The 17,673-nt window shown below is 43.2% G+C and overlaps 1 protein-coding gene across 5 annotated transcripts in view; it reads left to right on the top strand.

The window, feature by feature from the left end:
* ECE1 (endothelin converting enzyme 1) overlaps positions 1-17,673 on the top strand; it is a 4,237,764-nt gene that overhangs the window by 3,910,199 nt on the left and 309,892 nt on the right. For all 5 annotated transcript variants that reach the window (XM_044063171.1, XM_044063172.1, XM_044063170.1 and 2 more), the window contains one exon: positions 8,641-8,831. In XM_044063171.1, the coding sequence (XP_043919106.1) occupies positions 8,641-8,831 (191 nt within the window). The remainder of the gene's footprint in view (positions 1-8,640; positions 8,832-17,673) is intronic.

The raw sequence follows: 17,673 nt of genomic DNA, 5'->3' as shown, positions 1-17,673 counted from the left end.
GCGTGCCGAGTCGGAGCCGAGGTATCGGCTCCGAACCCATCAGTCAGAATGTAGGCGAGATCGGATCACATAACATCTAAAAGTTTTAAGGCGGTCAGCATAGGGCATCTGCTTTAGGCCTGTGATTCTTTTAGTGAGGTATTTCTGCGGTCTTTCCAGTTGTTGCAGATGTCTTGAGAGGTACATACCAAACGGGGAGTTGTATTCTGTAAATGGGTCTAATGAGGGATGAGTACAGTGGGACAATGACCTCCTTTTTTCTGGATGAAAAGCCCTTAGTGATGAGGTGTGCCACATAGAAGGATTTCCTGACTGTTGGGTGATGTGGTTATCGAAGGTGAGACCACTGTCCACCTGTGTCCCTAAGTCTCTTATTACACTTTCGGTGTTTAAAGTGCTTTCCTTCCGAATGCTGTTTCATTCAGACTGTTTGTCCTGTGTTGCTCTCCCAAGCCTTTCTGGTTTCTTTCGATCTGAAGGACACTGTCACATTCCTATCCACCCTCTGTTTAGGAGATATTTGTGTTTCTCTGTTTCTTCCCCTCATTTTCCATTCTCTGCTTTGCCCTTTGGCCTTTCTGCAACCCCAAAGATGTTCAAATGTCTAGCCCCTGTAGTCACCTTTTTCAAACTTCGGGGCATTCAGATATTTCATTATCTGCACAGCCTCTTGCTTCAGGCTCCAAATTCCAAGCTGATGCAGGATCTTAATTTTAGCCAGTTTGTGTTGTACAGCCTGTCTTTCACTGTCAACCATCAGAAGTCCATATTGATTCCATCTCAGGATCACATTTTTCTAGTCTGCTGACATCTCTTCCTGCCTCCAAGGTTTTGTCTCTCATAAATTATTTTCTGGCCCTGCTTCCCCTGTTCTTTCTTCCAGCCAGGGTGTTTCTCAGAGTTGTGGGGTTTATGGCCTCCACTATCACCATGCTTCCCTGGGTTAGGCTACATATGGGAAGGTTCAGTGGTGCCTAAAATCAGTGTGGCTTCAACACCTCCATCCACTGGACCATCTCATTCCTCTACTCAGATTCAAACTGGAATCTCACTGGTGGGTTTGGCAACTCTCTCTCATTCCAGGTGTTCCTTTCCACCCCCCCAATCATCTCAGGAACTATTCATAGACGCATCAGAGTTGGGGGTGCGGAGCCGCTTCAGGCACCCTAAAGGTGCAGGGCCTTTGGTCTCCTCAGCAGAGGGTGGATCACTTCAACATTAAAGAAATGCAGGTTGTCATTCTGGCCTTTCAGGCTTTCCATGTGCTATGGATCCTAGGCACCTTGAAGGTTTATACGTACAACACCACATTCGTGGTACGGAAAGAAACAAGGGGGCAAGAGGTCTTACCTTCTTTGGTTAGCCCTTCAACCATGGGAAGTAGCTGTCAATCTGCAGGTCTCTCTGCAGGCAGTCTATATACCTTCAGAGTGCAATCTTATGGCAGATTTTCTCAGTATGTCCAGAAGCACAGTTCTAAGTCCTTTGACTTGGAAGGTGGGTGCCATGTCACTCTATTAGAACGGAGTGCTCCTATATGCCTCCCCCCCCCTTCCTCCTTTTCCCAAGGTCCTTTACAAAATCAAGAAGTACTCTCCAAAAATCTTGTTGACTCCCTTTTGGCCCAGACAGCACTGGCACTCCTTCTCTTCCATGTGACCAGGGACAATCATCACAGCAAATGGATCTTCTCACAAAGGACAAAGAAACTCTCCTTCATCCTCATCTGTTCAGTCTTCAACTGACACTTTGGATGAAAGGGTTTTGATTACTTTGTGAACCAGTTTTCTGAGGATGTGCTTATGGTCCTGCAGTAGGCCAGGAATCCAAATACCAGAACGTCATGTATGTCCCAATAGAAGAGATTTTCTATTTGATGTCTTAAATATCACCAGGACCCTTGTCAGTGGAGGTACCCTTGTTTCTTTACCTGTGAGCTGCTACATGCTGATTTGGCACATTTTTGAAAGTCCACTTGTCAGCAATTTCTGCTGCTTACTTTTCCTTTGACCTGTATGTTTGAGATCAAGCAGTTTCTTAGAGGCATCCTTCATATTAAACCCCCAAGGAAGCCTATTCCTCTCTCTTGGGATCTTAATTTTGTCCTTGAAAAGCTGACTCCGGGCTCCTTTTGAGTCTTCCACTTCACAAATTTGCACCCGGAAGACTGTTTTATTGGTTGTTAAACATCTGCCAGAAGGGTATCTGAACTGCAGGCCTTGCTGGCGGTCTCTCCTTTTTGTGGTTTTTCAGAGACACAGGGTGTGTCTTCATACAAATCCTTGTGTTATGCACAAGGCGGTTAATAAGCTCTCCCTTAATCAGTCTATGCAGCTTCCTTCTTCCCTTCTCTGCATTCTGCTAGTGAAAAGTTCTTCATATTTTGGATTTGCATAGATATCTCAGATATTACTTGGACAAAACAAAATCCTTGTGTAAATCTGATCAGCTTTTTGTTTCTTTTTATACCAGGACATTGTGTTTGGCAGTTTCTATGCAAACCATCTCCTTCTGGATTTCAAAGGCCATTTCTTTTCTTTTTTTCCTTTTCATGATAAGCAGTTGTCTGCTTCTGTGGGGGTTCATTCTATTAGAGCAGTGGCATCCTTGGGGCTTTCTTAACTGGTTTGGTCACCGACTCCATTCTTGAACCTACTGCTGGTCTTCAGTTTGCACATTCACAAAGCATTACAAATTGAATGTCCTTTCCAGGGCCAGGACAGGTTATCTTGCATGGGTTTTTGGAGATCTCCTCCTCTCTGCCTTCACTGTAGCTTTTGTACTCCCATAGGTGATAAATACTGCAACAATGATATGGAAGGACATAGTACAGTTGTGTAAAATCTTAGAATAACAGTCGGATGTCCTTCCTTTTCACTGTTGCAGTAATCGCTCCCTCCCTCCTTCCCCTTTTCTCTTCCTTTTGCTTGGGTGTTTTTTTATATTGACCAATATGTTCCTCTCCTCTCATCTTCATCTCTTTCTTTTTTTTTGTCTATATGTCCTCCTTTCATCTGGGGTGCTAGTTCACCTGGCACACTTCATTTCTGAATTGGGAGCATATGTACTTCATCTTTCTGCGCTATGCTTGAATGGGGAGCATACATCTGTCACATGATGCTTCAGGTAATAAAGGCTTTGGTGTACTGGCTGGACATTGGGCTGTCCCTGGTAAAAGATCCCAGAGGTGATGAATACTGCAATAGTGAAAAGAAGGCCATCTACTGTTGTTGCAAGATTTTACACAGCTGTACTGTCTTCATTGAGATGACTACATTTTTCATATTAAAAAAATAAATAAATAAATAAAAACTATGCCCAGAAGAGCTGAAGGGGATGACCCAGGCATGGGAAGCTGTTTGATTACTCCATTTTCAAGAATTTTTTTCTTGAAGTACTTGGAAGGAGTTAGATTACGGAATTCAGGGTGTTGGGTTAAGCAGGTTTAATTTCTTTGAAGTATGCCATGTGTGAAACCATAGACATCAACTGATTTTTGTACTGCTTGAGCTAGTGACTTCATGCTAAGAGGAAAATGATGGGCAGTGGAACTCTTCTTGACTTCTGTACTTAACGTAAATGGGTTTCTTTAGGACAAGATGACTTTTACCTCCATCTGTTTATCCCAAAACAGGAAAGCTGTATTATGTGTAACCAGCCAGAAAACAGAATGAGCTTGTTTCAGACTAATGAATGAGAATGGAAGGTAATGAGCAGAGACCGTCGTGTGGATCGTTTGGACTGTTCAGGACGTGTTCAGGGTCTTGGTGCAATGCATTATGCTTTGCTGGTGGTGACATGATTGGATCTTTTTTCGTGTTGTGGACATTTATCTGCATGTACTGAGAATATCTTCCGCTGCTTATTTTAAACATAGGAAATTCATTCTGTAGAAATGATCTTATCTTAAGCATTGTCTTTTATCCCACCTCCATTCTTTTATGTTGCCACCTGTCTTGTTTAGTTCAGGCATTTGGTGTGCTGAATGAAATCCTTTTCTGACTGCATCAACAGAAATCATAACAACACTCTTATCTTCTGCACTTTTTATTGACCTCTCTAAGGCTTTCGATATGGTTAACCATCAGCTTCTTATGGATCTACTAAAATCCCTCTCTCTTGATACATTTGCACTAAAATGGTTCATTTCCTACCTAGAGAACCGTCAACAAGCTGTGCTGTGGGATAATACACTGTCCACACATCTTCCTGTTATCCTAGTTGTCCCTCAGGGCTCTATTTTGGGCCCCCTCCTATTCTCAATTTTTATTAATGACCTCGACTTAATGATTTCTCAAGCTACCTGCATACAATATGCAGACGATTCAACATTAATATGCTCTACTACTTCATTATCAGAACTCCAATCCCTCACCCCAAAGGTACTGAACATTGTGAAAGACTGGTTCCTATGGTTCCTGCAATGCTGGCCTACTCCTGAACCCCATAAAAAACAAAATTACTGCTCTTTAATCCTACAAAAAAGTCCACACAAATAGAATTCACAGTGTTACCCAGTAATAGCACTGCTATATCTCCTGACCCAACTACCAAACTCTTAGGAGTAACAATTGATAACCTGACCTTTGACACACACATCAACAACACAGTAAAATCAGTGAACAGAAAGCTAGGCTCCCTTTGTAGGATTAAATCCTTCCTTACTCCTACAGCTAGAACTACTATTGCCCAAACCCATCTTATCTTTACCCATGTATACCAATCTTTCCAAAAGCAATCTCAACAAACTTACAACAACATTGCCAGATTTGCCACAAGTTCCCCATTTAGAACCCACCATTGTCACAATCTAAAACAACTGGGTTGGCTGGAACTCCATAATGAACTTCTCTTTTACCAACTTACTATCACACACAAGATCCTCTATCATCCTAGTAACACACCAATACTCACCAGCCTGATTACCCCCTACATAAATCGATCTACCCTACGTTTAGCAAATAAACTACTAGTATCAATACACAAGTCTTACAATAAGGCTGTGGGAACTCTGTTCTCCAACACCGTGGGGAAATCTTGGAACCTGCTCCCAAGAGAACTCTCATCTCTTTCCTCTACACCACTCTTTAAGAAGCAACTCAAAGAATACCTAAAACAAACTGGCTATGTCCATGCACCAGCCAAGATTAATCACCTCCTTCCTTCATACTTATTCTAAACTTAACTTATTCTAAACTTATCTCACTGCTGCTATGCTTTGTACTCCTTCCTATTAACCCCTGAATATATTGGCTATCAGCTAACAAAGTTTGGTACTAGCTTGGACTATCGTAGAAGGTACTATAGAGTTTGTCCTTGTTTGGCAAGCTCTCTATAGTATAGTATGTATTTGTCTATACCTCTTGTATATATTTTTCATCATTATCTTGTAAAACTTTTGTTTGATTATATTATGTTTACTGTTATTTAAATAACTTGTATTGCCTAGCCTTAAAATGTACTGTATCTGTATTGCTAGTAACTTTTAGTGGAGCTTTTCTCCCCGGGCCTCTACTGAAAATGGCCTTATATCCATTTGGACTAGCCCCGTCAACAAATGTAAAATAAATAAATAAAAATAAATCTAGCTGCCTTTAGTTTCATTACATTTAACCTCAGAGTCTGACATCTTTTAATTTCTTTTTCTACAAAATGCTTTCGTGTTTGTCTTTATTCCACTGAGATTTTTAAAAATGTGTGTACCCTTTATCTTCCTAAGGGATTCATGCCAGAAACTTTAGAGACAGTCCTGACATTATTAAAAAGAAGCTCAACTGAAAGACTATACCACTTACAAACAGTATATAGTACAGCAAAACTGTCAGTAAAATTCACAGCACAGCGAACTAGTAAATAACTAGAGAGAGCAAACAAAGCTCCCAGCATGGAATCTTCACCTTAAGATACGCACACACACAACTTACATTCATGCATACATATATAAATATGGATTCCAGCACTGTGAAAGGAGAAACTGTTAAGGTAGTGCTTAAACCAGTAATCAATCTGCATGAATCACAGCTGCTAATCGAGGCTTGTAACAGTTTAGTGCTCCTCACTTGCATGCATCTTGATAATAAATAACAGACAATCCAGGAGAGGATGGAATTGGCAAAAGTGGGGGACTGTAGTGTGACAGCAGGAGAGGTAGAATTGGGGATCATCGGGGCCAAAGCACAGTTCATGGCTACTTAGATGAAAGCTGTGTAGAGGATGCTGTTGCCCATCACTCATTTGTCTTAAGAGTATGACAACACTGAGGCCTACTTCCTCTGGAGAGAGATGGGGTTCCCCATAGGGTGATGATGGGTACCAACTGTGTAAGTGAAGAGAAGAGTGAATGAGTAGCATGAGGAGGCTTCATGGTTGTCAGGTGCAAGGGGCAGAAATCTCACACAAATAGTGCTTAAAATTGTGTTAATTGAAGTCCTTTAGTTTCTTCTTGTAAAACTAGTGATGAAGACCCACTCATTTTACTTGTTTACGTCTGAATTGCATGCAACTCCGATGTGTGGCCCTTGGGGAAATTTCAGCAATTTTTGTTAAATGGATTAAGCCCACCAGGCCATATGTTGTTTTACATGGGAGAATGTAGGACTGGGGATCTGAATAGAGATGACATGAGTATGAAAAGGAGATTAGCATTGCTCAAGTTGTGGTGAGTACCGTCACGTGTTGGATCCTGTTTTAACAAAATCTTACCAAGGTGACACTGATATATAGACTATTTTTATATAGCATATATCATGGAGAGTGATAAGTTAAAGACAACTGAGTGAACTAGTCCCATGAAAAAAGCCCCAATGCTGGTGTACGCTCTGGTGCTAGGACTAGGAAAAAGTCATTGTAGAGTCCTCCGGACATGGAAACATTCCTACAGTGTGGTCAGGCTAGGCTAAGTTAGGAGGATGTCCCCACCATAGATTATTTTATGTTTTCTACTGATGTCCACTATCACAACTAGAATCTTGCCAGAGCAGCCATTAAAAGAGCATATGAGGAGTAAGACAGACATCTGCACATGATGTTTAGGATACTGCAACCGAGAAAAAGAAAATATTCCCCAAGTTTTTGCAGCCAAAAGTTCAGAAACTGACATTTTCCAGTGGCATTGTTGCACAGTGTCTTTTACCTTGTGTTTAATGCACTGTGTGTTGGCATGTACAGTGATCCAACTTTTAAGTATTTCTCGTGCTAGATTCAAAAACATTGTTTTTGAACTTCAAGGCTATAAAAGATCATATTTCCTTTCTCTCAGATCTGTGAGCCTGTTTGTGGGGGAGTGGGGTGGACACTGGAGTACCCACAGAAAACCCTGTTGGAAATTGAAGTATGTGCACATTCCATGCTGACAGCGTGTGGGGGTGGTGATTGAACAACAGACCCTAGAGCTGAGTGGAAGCAGCCTTAAGTACAACCAACACTGCATGTGTAAGCAATGCTAGGTGTTTGTACTGAGGCATTGCTTTTACTGATTTATTAAGCAGTACATTTACATGTCATTACACACATCACACTGAAATTCTGTAACTAATGCAGATGATGATGTAACTTAAACCTTCTCTTTCATTTTTTTCAGCTTTGTGCTTAACACACAGTCATGCGTTCTCTAACTACCACTTTTGCTTCTTTCCTCCACCCTTTTTAAGAGAGTCACTTTCATAGATGCAGAGTAGCCAGCTGGAGATGGTTCATTTCTGCAAGTAACTTAGTGAAGAAACTATAGAAACAGTGCGAGGAGACCATCATCTAATATTCTTATAGTTGTCTTCTGGGTAATTTCAGAACCATTCACAATACTGATTTCATTATTTTATTTACTTTATGCATCTTTATTTCGTCTAGCTTGACAACTCTCAGCTTCCCTCTAACATTCAGCTGGACACTTGTTTCCCCTATCCAAATTTGACATAAACATCCTGGGATCTTGTCTGTCCTGTAGAGATTTGTCATCATGGAACCCTTATCTTAGGAGTAGGTGGTGAGGATCAGAACTAGTCATTAGAAGAAATTTCATTCTAGCAGGCTGTTTATGATTTCATTTGTCTCAGTAACTGTGGCAGTGTACCAAATGAGGTCCTACAGTGCTGTGCCCAGGTACACATATATCACTTGTCATGTGCACTAAACTCCAAGCTACAGGTTCTGTCAGCAAGGCCTGTCTGTCCTTCATTGGCCATCTCTCTGCTGCTGCACCAGTTGGTCTGCACCACATGATACTGGCATGGTGGTCAGTGCTGACTCTGTCCCTCTGGGATGGCTAAATAATGTTCACAACCATCACTCCATTGTCATTTCCTTCAACATCTAAGTTGCTGATCATAGCTAGGTTGACTGGGGCACTGTCAGGACTCCCTCCCTCTTCATCAACAGAGACCCACTTTTGTTTTCATCTTCATTAACAATCTTGGATTATAGAGGTCTTGTAACATTTGTATGCTTGTGTTGTGATCATGTGTGAACCTGCTTGTACGCACCAATGTGTTATTTTATAATTATGCACTGCTTTACAATTATGAAAAAATGTCACATAGTAAGACGAGCCATTTTAATGAAAGTATTCATTTTTTGTGAAAGCTGTATGAGAATTCTGAATGTGTCCTGCTGTCTCAAAGTGTGTTCCCTTTCTTTTTTTTGTAGGCAGGGAGTATGATAAAGAGGGTAACCTGCGATCGTGGTGGAAGAACTCCTCTGTGGAAGCATTTAAGGAACAGACAAAGTGCATGGTGGAGCAATACAGTAATTACAGTGTACACGGGGAGCCAGTAAATGGCAGACGCACACTAGGGGAGAATATTGCTGATAATGGAGGCCTTAAGGCAGCATACCAGGTAAGATATCTGGGGTTTAATTCAGCTATAATTTGATGAATGATTGAGAACTAATATGCGCATTTTATTCTTGAGAACAGTAGCTATGCAAGCTCTTGTGTGGTTTTGTTTTCCTTAAGTCCACTGAGTATTGATGTGAATTAATGTTGAAAGCCCTTGGACAATAGATGTCCTAAGCTTATTTTGCTTAAATGTTTCAGACCTCTGAGAGAAGGAATGTGCTTTGTGCAGTATTTGTCCAAGTGAACATGGCTGTGAGAAGTTGATGTACTTTCACAGATGCAGTGCATTTCTTTATTGTCTTGTCTGAACTCAAATTATGATAGTGAGAGCTCTTCATGTGCTTCTCAGGTAAGTGTTTGAACTCAGATTATGGTAGGGAGAGCTCTTCATGTGGTTCTCGGGTAAGTATGGAATTTGCTGGGCTCTTGGGTGTTTATTCTCTTCCTGCCATAATGAAGCTTAATTCATACTCCCTTTTACTACTGTCTTCCTGCTGGATCTCCTACTTTTGTAGATACAACCTCCTCATCCAGTTATCCCTCAGTTAACAAGATAGGTTGTCCTATACAGAAGATGTTGTGCAGATCCTGTTGTAGTGTTTCTGCTGTTTACACATCAGAGCTTGTTGACGGGGCACATTTATCATAACTTTCGGACATCGCAATCAGTTATGCACCATTTAAAATTCATCTTGGATCATTGATGTAGCTGATTTAGTGGAGTTTGCCTAGTATTTACTCATGAACCAGTCAGTCTGCATTACTATTGCAAACCTAGCCAATAACTAGAAATCAGAATCAAACATTGTACCTTGTTTCTGTGTGGTAAAGACTTTAGCCATTTTGCCAACCATAACTCTGTATTATGTTTGCTTACTTTATAACATACTGAATATTTGATGAAAGATCAGATGTATACTATTTGCGTCTGCCTGAGGTAGCAAGGGTGGGGCAGACAGTCTTAAGGCAAGTAACCAGAGACCAAGTCCATGTCCTCTAGGTTCATCTTCCTTTTTTGAAGTCCACCTTAGCTGTGGTGGCCAGTGCTTTTCCTCCCGTCCTGTTGATAGTGAACTTTAGCTGTTCATCATTGCTGTTTCTCCATTACATGGAATACCGTTTAGGAAAATTCCAGTATAAGGGACCAAGAGCCAAGATCCCATTACTAGGCACCAGGCTTGAATTCAGCCCACTGGGATATTTCCTGCTGTTCAAAAAAACGGATCAAATGGCATGGAGCAGTGCTCCCAGAACACCATACTGTATTTCCTGCAAGACTTTCTGGGTGTGCATTATCCTTTCTCCAGGCCTTCAAAACACATACCTTGTTAGAATATAATAATTTGTTTTGCTCTTGTAGTAAGAATCGGCTTTCTTTACTCGAGTCTATACAGAACAAGTTTGCAAAAAGAATACCTTCTGTTCGTTAGTTGTCTTATGAAAGATGTCATGTTTTAAATTTATATACACTTTATTATAGTTATACTAAGAGTAAAGCTGTGTGTGCATATAGGATTTATCATGACTATTTAATTCATTATCTATAATATTACTGCTACAAATAACAGGAATTACAGATACAATAATAACTTTGATATTTCATGTAGTAGGACACATTTTGAGAGGTCATTATATTACTCAGAATATTGCAAGGCTTTGGAATCATATTCTTATAGCTAACAGGTTAACTCCTAGTATTGGGAGTTTTAAAAGGGATTTTGATGACTGGATTTTGGGTATTTGATACCAGTTTTGATGAGTTAATGTTCCTAGATGGCCTTCAGGCCTGAACACTGTAATAACCAATGATAACCCATGATGTAGATGAGTCCCAGTATCTGTGCAAGAAGAAAGAACTGATGTAGTGTTCCACACCCAGGATGGAACCTGTATTATTCCTCCTGAATCAGAGTCTCAGCTGTCAGTCTCTCCCCTTAGCAGCTTGACATAGGCCTTTTCACGGAGGCTGAGTGTGAGCCTGGTTATGGTTGCAGCATAGTTTGTTGTCTTCCTTTAGGAAAATATGAAGAAACAGCCCAGTTTTTTAACACACAGGTACTGTCCCCTGCCTTTATCTATCATAGTGAATGTGAGTTAATGACACCATCCCTACATTATCCAGCTCATTCAGTATTCCCAGCCAGACTTGTCCACTCCTGCAGCCTTCCTCTGTGGAACTGTTTAATCATCACACGGACATAATCTTCAGAAATGTGTTCTCTCCGTTTGCTTCTGGCAATGCCTTTGCAGAGGAGGGCATATTCAGTGCTTTCAAAAGTGTTGCACCTTCCAACAATGTCCCAACTTAAGTTTAGTGTTTTTGTCCCCTTTGTTTAAATGAGCAATGTCCTGTACACTTCTCCCTAAATTCCTAAGTGATTTGACGAGACCTTTTCAAGGCCATCCATAAGTCATTCTCCGTGGCTTCTCCAAACTCCTCCCATACACAGACCGTCACTTCAGTGACTGTTACCACTGCCTTTCTGCTGTATGGTACCCATTGGCCTTACCTGGAGAAACTCCTAACTGTCATTACACAGCATATTTCTTTATTTTGATGTCTTTTCTCTCAACTGTTGCCTACCAGCAGGTCTTTAAGTTACCACTATGAAGAGCTTCATCCACGATTTGACTACAGATATTTGCTACCACTTCAACTGCTTAGGTCTGAATGGAGTGCATACTTCTTTTCTCTAGCCTCCTTCGGGATATGGGAGAAGCCCCTCTGGAGGTCAGAGTTGCACTCACCCAGCACAGAAGCACTTGTTAGGTGTTTCTAAGAAACCCCTTACTACATATTTGAGTTTTCCTGTGTCTGCCCACTCACTGTCCTGACTATATTCAACTTACTGTCATGTCAAGGTGATCCACTTGCCCACACTGGCACAAATTCAGATTATTTAGTACCAAGCTGTGGACTTGGGCATATGCCCACAGCAGCAACATGGGAGAGTTTCTAGAGCTAGTCTAATCCATCTTAATCTGCCACACTGCTGCATGCTGCTCATCTCGCATCGGTTGCAGCCCGACAGTCTTTAGCTTGTAGGTAGAAAGTCCACATGGCTCCATGAGGCTTTATCAGGCTGAGCCCAAATGGGCTATGTGGGTTACCTGCCCCACCAGACTCTTGCTTGCTAACTCCACTGTCAGCCCTAGCTATAAAGGTTGGGTCCACATTCTTGGTCTGCTTTCTTAAGGTTATTGTCAGAAACTGACAAAAACATCTGATGTAAATCGTCATTCATTCCTTACTGATAGAACTTTGGTTACGTCTTCGTAACCGACATGGCCAGTACCAAGCTCGCGCCACCCAAAAACTCTCAGCTAAGACCTACCCACAATGTCCCTCTCATAGTCTCCTCAGATCACGTTTGCTGCGTTCCTCATCAGACGTGCCAAGCCTTCTCTCAAGCTAACTGTAGTTATTCTGTGGTTATTTCTAGTTTTAGTGTCCTTTTAGCCAGTTTATTGTCTAAGGTTATTTCCCATTTCTACTTTCTGTATTTCCTAACTAAACCCTACCCACTACCTTGGTAGTTCTTTCGTACCATCGTTGGTACTACTCCCCTCTTCCCTACCTAGTAGGCCCTTCTCTTACCTTTTTTGGTAATTCTTAGTACCATTGTTGGTACTCCTTTCCTAGATCTGTATACAAAAAAAAAATGAGACTGTCCCTTTCTCTTGGTTTAGTAGATGTAGTTATTGTGTGGTAGTAATTGTGTCTTATAATGTCGGATAAGGCCAAGCTTGGGTTCAAGCAGTGTGATAAGTAAACTACCCAACTCTGATGGTCACGCTCGGTGTGTTTATTGTTTGGACGTTGACCACCTTAACGTTTCTTGTGACATTTGTTCTAGCTAGAGCAACCATACGTTGACTGAATGCAAGAACAAGCTTATTCTCAAGGGTATGCTGAAATCACCCTTCACGAAGGCTCTTTCTGGGACAGAGGTCTCACCACCTCCTAAGCATAAGGAGAAATGGAGTTTTTCAGTTCTGACATTCCCGTCCTCCTCAGAACCGAGTCGACACCAGGCTTCTCCCGCACTGTCGGTGCAGACAGCTTTGGCACCAGGGTCCCTGTCTTTTCCCTCTGTGCCGTCCTTGATTCTGACTCATTCCTCTGTACCAGCTTTAGCATCATCCCCTCGGAGCCAACCTTATTTATGATGCAGGTTCCGACCTCTGTACCTGCATTGGCACCATCCCCGGCCACGGTGCTGATGCTTTACATGGCTCTACTGGTAATGACACCTTCGGTTCCGAAGGTCGAGCACCTTCCCAGGACTAGGTATTCTCCCTCTTATGACCCCTTTTTGGGCCAACAATTTAGTCCATTTCTTGAGAGACCAGACTCTCCATCGGCAGCATCCTACAGATCCACCAGGAGTCTTTTGGAACAAGATGTATTGAGGGTTGTGGACCAGCTTTTGGCAGCTAGAGGGTTAACCACCCAGACCAGGTCTTCCCTCCCTCTTGGAACAGAAGCTGTCATTCCATATTCTCCTGTCTATCCTCCTTCTCCGACCTCCTCCCGGGACTCTGGGACTTCGGGACCGAAGGCCATCCCAGTGCATACTGTCTTGGCTCCCAACAGCTGAGGCTTTCCTGTCAGCACTGATTACTCTTGGTGCTACGGCTCCTTTGGAACTAGCACACTCTCTGAGCAGTGATTGGGCTGTCTGCACCGTGGCACCTAGTTCAGCGCCAATTTATTTCTGTGGCGCCGTCTACTGCCACTGCTCACCCGACAGCTACCAGTCCTCTCGGAACTCCTCACCTGGAGGCGGACTCCTCGGGGCAGGGTGTGACCCCGGTTCTGAGGTCGTCCTTCTCTGTTCCGGGCTCCCATCCCTCCATGGGTGGGCCTGCTTTGCAGGTGATGGAGAGGGTCCTTGCTTCAACAGGTTCGCAGTTGACACCATTGGTATCGGAACCAGAACCCCCCTCTAACATGCAGCTGTCCCAACCTTCTACTCTGGGATCTCGAGCACAGTAGCCACAAGACCTGCCCTTGAAGGGAACCCTTTCTCTGGAGTCCTCCTCAGAAGTCCCCATTGCGGAGCCACCCCAGAAGAAACTTTACAAGAGGAAGCATCTTGATTCCCCCGAGAAATCCATCACTGAAGACACTGATTACAATGAGGGAGAAGGGTCCCCTCTGTCTCCCCCAAAAGACGTCACATTTGGAGACATTCTCGGAATTCTCAAGCAGAGGGGAGACTGGAAGCCCTCCAACCCTTCTACGGAGGAATCCGTGTTCTTGCAGGCTTTCCGTGCTCGACCATCTACTTCCTGGGTGACCCCACTTGTGGATGAGTTCATTAGACTTATTGTGCAGCGTGCCTGGAAGGCCCCGGACAACATAGAACCCATCTTCCGGAGGCCAGATAAAATTTTGTCCACTCCTGAAGACCAACCCAACTGGTCCAAACAGCTGGTAGTTGATTCCATGGTCGTGGCAGCAGCCACCAAGAGGGAACTGGCAGAAGATAGTTCCACTGTTCATCCCCCAAACAGGGAGTCTCTGGCTATGGGCAGACTGGGGAAGCGGACCTACGCTTCAGCAACCTTTGCCATTCGATCGCTGAATTACCTGGCACACTTTACTCACCCCCAAAGAGACTTGATTTCAGAAATGTCTGCTTCTTTGGTGGATGTACTGCCTGAGGAGGTGCATAATACTGTTGCCTCTCAGCTAGCTACTTTGGAATCCATCTCAAACTCCTCAATGTGCTTGATTTCTCACACTACCGAAGGGGCAGCTCTAACAGATGCATCAGGCATCATCATGAGACGACATGCCTGGATGTGTTTGTGTGACTTCACGGACCCTTTTAAATCTTCCTTTGTCAACGCGCCTGTTGACGAATCTTCCCTTTTTGGTCCCAAAGTAAGAGACACACCATCACTTAGTGAGAAGGATGGAAAGACCTTGTCTGCTGTGGGCATACATTTTCCACCTCCCAGAGATCCTACTCCAGGAAAAGGGGTGGGGGGGGGTGGGGATCGTGGTTCAAAAAGTCCCAAAGATCTTTTCGTGACACTCGTGATGAGGAATCACCCCGGGGCAGAGGGGGCAACTCATCCGTTAGACGTCCCTTTTGGGCAGAGGGGGTCTGCACAACCAAGGTGCTAGGGATTCTTTCTCTGGCTGACCCTTCCAGTGCTCCTGAGCAGAGGCCTGATTGCTTTCCTCTGGAAGTAGTCGGGGGTCGATTTTCTGTGCACCTACAGGCCTGGCGACTCATAACGGATGCGTGGGTGCAGAAAATAATATCCAAAGGTTACCATATCCCATTCCACCTTACTCTCAGACCCATAAAACGAATCCCCAATATCCCACTTGGTCAGAGGGAGGCTGCAGCCTTAGAAATCGAAAAGCTGCTAAGAAAGTCATCCAACCAGTCCCACCAGACCAGAGAGGATCCGGGTTTTACTCAAGGTACTTTTTAGTGCCAAAAAAGACAAGGGACTGGAGACCAATCCTGGATCTCAGCTTACTAAACATTTATCAAACCTCAGAAATTCCGGATGGTCACGGTACAGTCCATTCTCCCTTTTCTGGGGAAGGACAACCGGATGTGCTCTATAGACCTCCAGGACATGTATTACCACACAAAGATGGATAAATGCTCCCGGAGATTTCTCCACTTCTGGCTGGGAGCCAGTCACTACCAGTTCAGAGTACTGCCATTTGGTCTCTCGTCAGCCCCCAGAGTGTTCACCAAATGCATGGCAGTCGTAGTAGCTCATCTCTGACTACAAGGATTCCAGGTGTTTCCATATCTAGACAGTTGGCTCCTTACTGCCACGACCAGGAACCTCCTCATCCTCTCTTACACTCAAGGCCTTGCTCTTTGCCTAGGTATCATGATCAACATGGACAAGTCACACGTCTCCAACAAGAGCAGTGGAATTCATTGGCGCAATGTCCGACACAATGTCCTGTCAAGCTTCCCTTCCTCCTCACAAGCTTTCAAAAATAAGAAACCAGATTCAAGCCCTCCTTCTGCAGACATTTGTACCAGCATGCCTTGTAGTACAACTTTTGGGCTCTATGGCAGCAACCATTACCTTAGTACCACTGGCGAGGTTGCACATGAGACTATTACAGTGGCTCCTTTCATCACAGTGGTCGATCTTAACCCACCCACTCGACGACATGATACACCTTACAAACCTTTGCAAGAAAGAAATGCCATGGTGGATGAAGCCAGAAACAAATCTTTGGTGTCGACCTTTGTCTTCCCCAGCCCAGGGCCACGGTGACCATGGATGCTTCCCTGTTAGGGTTGGGAGTTACTCTCAATGCCCAGAGTCTAAGAAACAAAGCAACTATCTTCCATGCCTGGCTACACCAGAACCTACCTGACATTGTAGCCATCTCTGAGACTTGGCTAAAACCTTCCATCTCTGATTCAGAAATACTACCTCCTGTCTTTCAAGCCCTTAGATATGACCACTTCAATAGAAAAGGTGGAGGTGTAGCCTTAGTATTTTCTAATCTACTCCCCATTATCCCATACCCAAACCCCATTCCTCAGTTCAACAACGCAGAACTAGTAATAGGCTTACTACAACTGTATAATCACAAAAGAATCTGCTTCATATCCCTTTATATTCCCCCAGGTAACACCACCACACTACTCTAGAAGACATCCTCCAATGCACCTCCACTAACATTAACCTAGAGACCTACATTCTAGGAGATGTTAATATAGATTGGAAGAAAATTAACAACCAGAATCCAGCCATATCTATCAATCTTTTCAACTTTACTCAATTTACTAACTCTATCACTAGACCTAACAAAACTAATCCTCCAGGATCTACTCTGGACTGGATCCTAGCTACCCACCCTAACAACATCCTTGACTCGAGCATCCTTCCCAACTCCTTTAGTGACCACCTGCCTTCATTTATCGAGCAACCCATTCTTCCCCTCTGCAGCACCAATACATACATGCACATAACCTAAAAACACTTCAACCCTGTAACTTTCTCCAACACCCTCAAACTAACTGGAACAATCTAAAAACAATTCCTCTTGATAATGCCATCAAGTACTTTAACTCAACTTTCCTAAATGTTCTCAGTTCCCTAGCTCCACCATGAACTATAAGAGTCAAACCCAACTCCGCCCCATGGTTAACTAAGGAAACCAAAAAACTTATGCAACATCGAGATAAATGCTGGAAACGCTCGCAGCACAATAAAAATCCAGAAGCCATTGCTCAATATAAGCAACTCCACAACCTTACCAAAAGACATATAATCAAAGACAAACAATCCTACTATATGAAACTCCAAGCCAACCACTCCAAAAACCCCAAACAGTTCTGGAACTACATCAACTCCCTTCTGTACCCAGGCACCAAAAATAACCATTGCCCTGACACTACCAAGTCTGATCCAGAAATTGACACTCTTTTTAACTCCTTCTTTACTAACTCTATAGCTGAACTAAATCCTTTCCAAATAACCCATCCACACAACTTAGTCACTCTACCCCAGCCTCTAAACCCGACTCTCTCCTACCTTTGAACATAAACCAGTCTCTACCTCATACCTAAAAAAGCTTCCTAGCAAACTAAAACCATGCTGTAAATGCCCCAGATAACATCTCATCTAAATTGTTACAAATTGCTGCAGCTGGAATAGCCCTCCCCATTAGCATCCTAATCAACAGATCCATACAGGAGTCTTATGTCCCCAAGCTGTGGTGTGTTGCCTTTATACATCCTCTCCACAAAGGTGGTAAAATAATATCTCAAACTTTCGCCCCATAGCCATCCTTTCTCCAATATCCAAAATATTGGAAAAATGCATTCACACCC

This window comes from Protopterus annectens, chromosome 2.part1, assembly GCF_019279795.1.
Source record: "Protopterus annectens isolate FY-2018-M chromosome 2.part1, PAN1.0, whole genome shotgun sequence".
Classification (NCBI taxonomy): domain Eukaryota; kingdom Metazoa; phylum Chordata; order Ceratodontiformes; family Protopteridae; genus Protopterus; species Protopterus annectens.
Note: the sequence above shows the minus strand (reverse complement) of the source record. Positions and strands in the feature narration are given on the sequence as shown.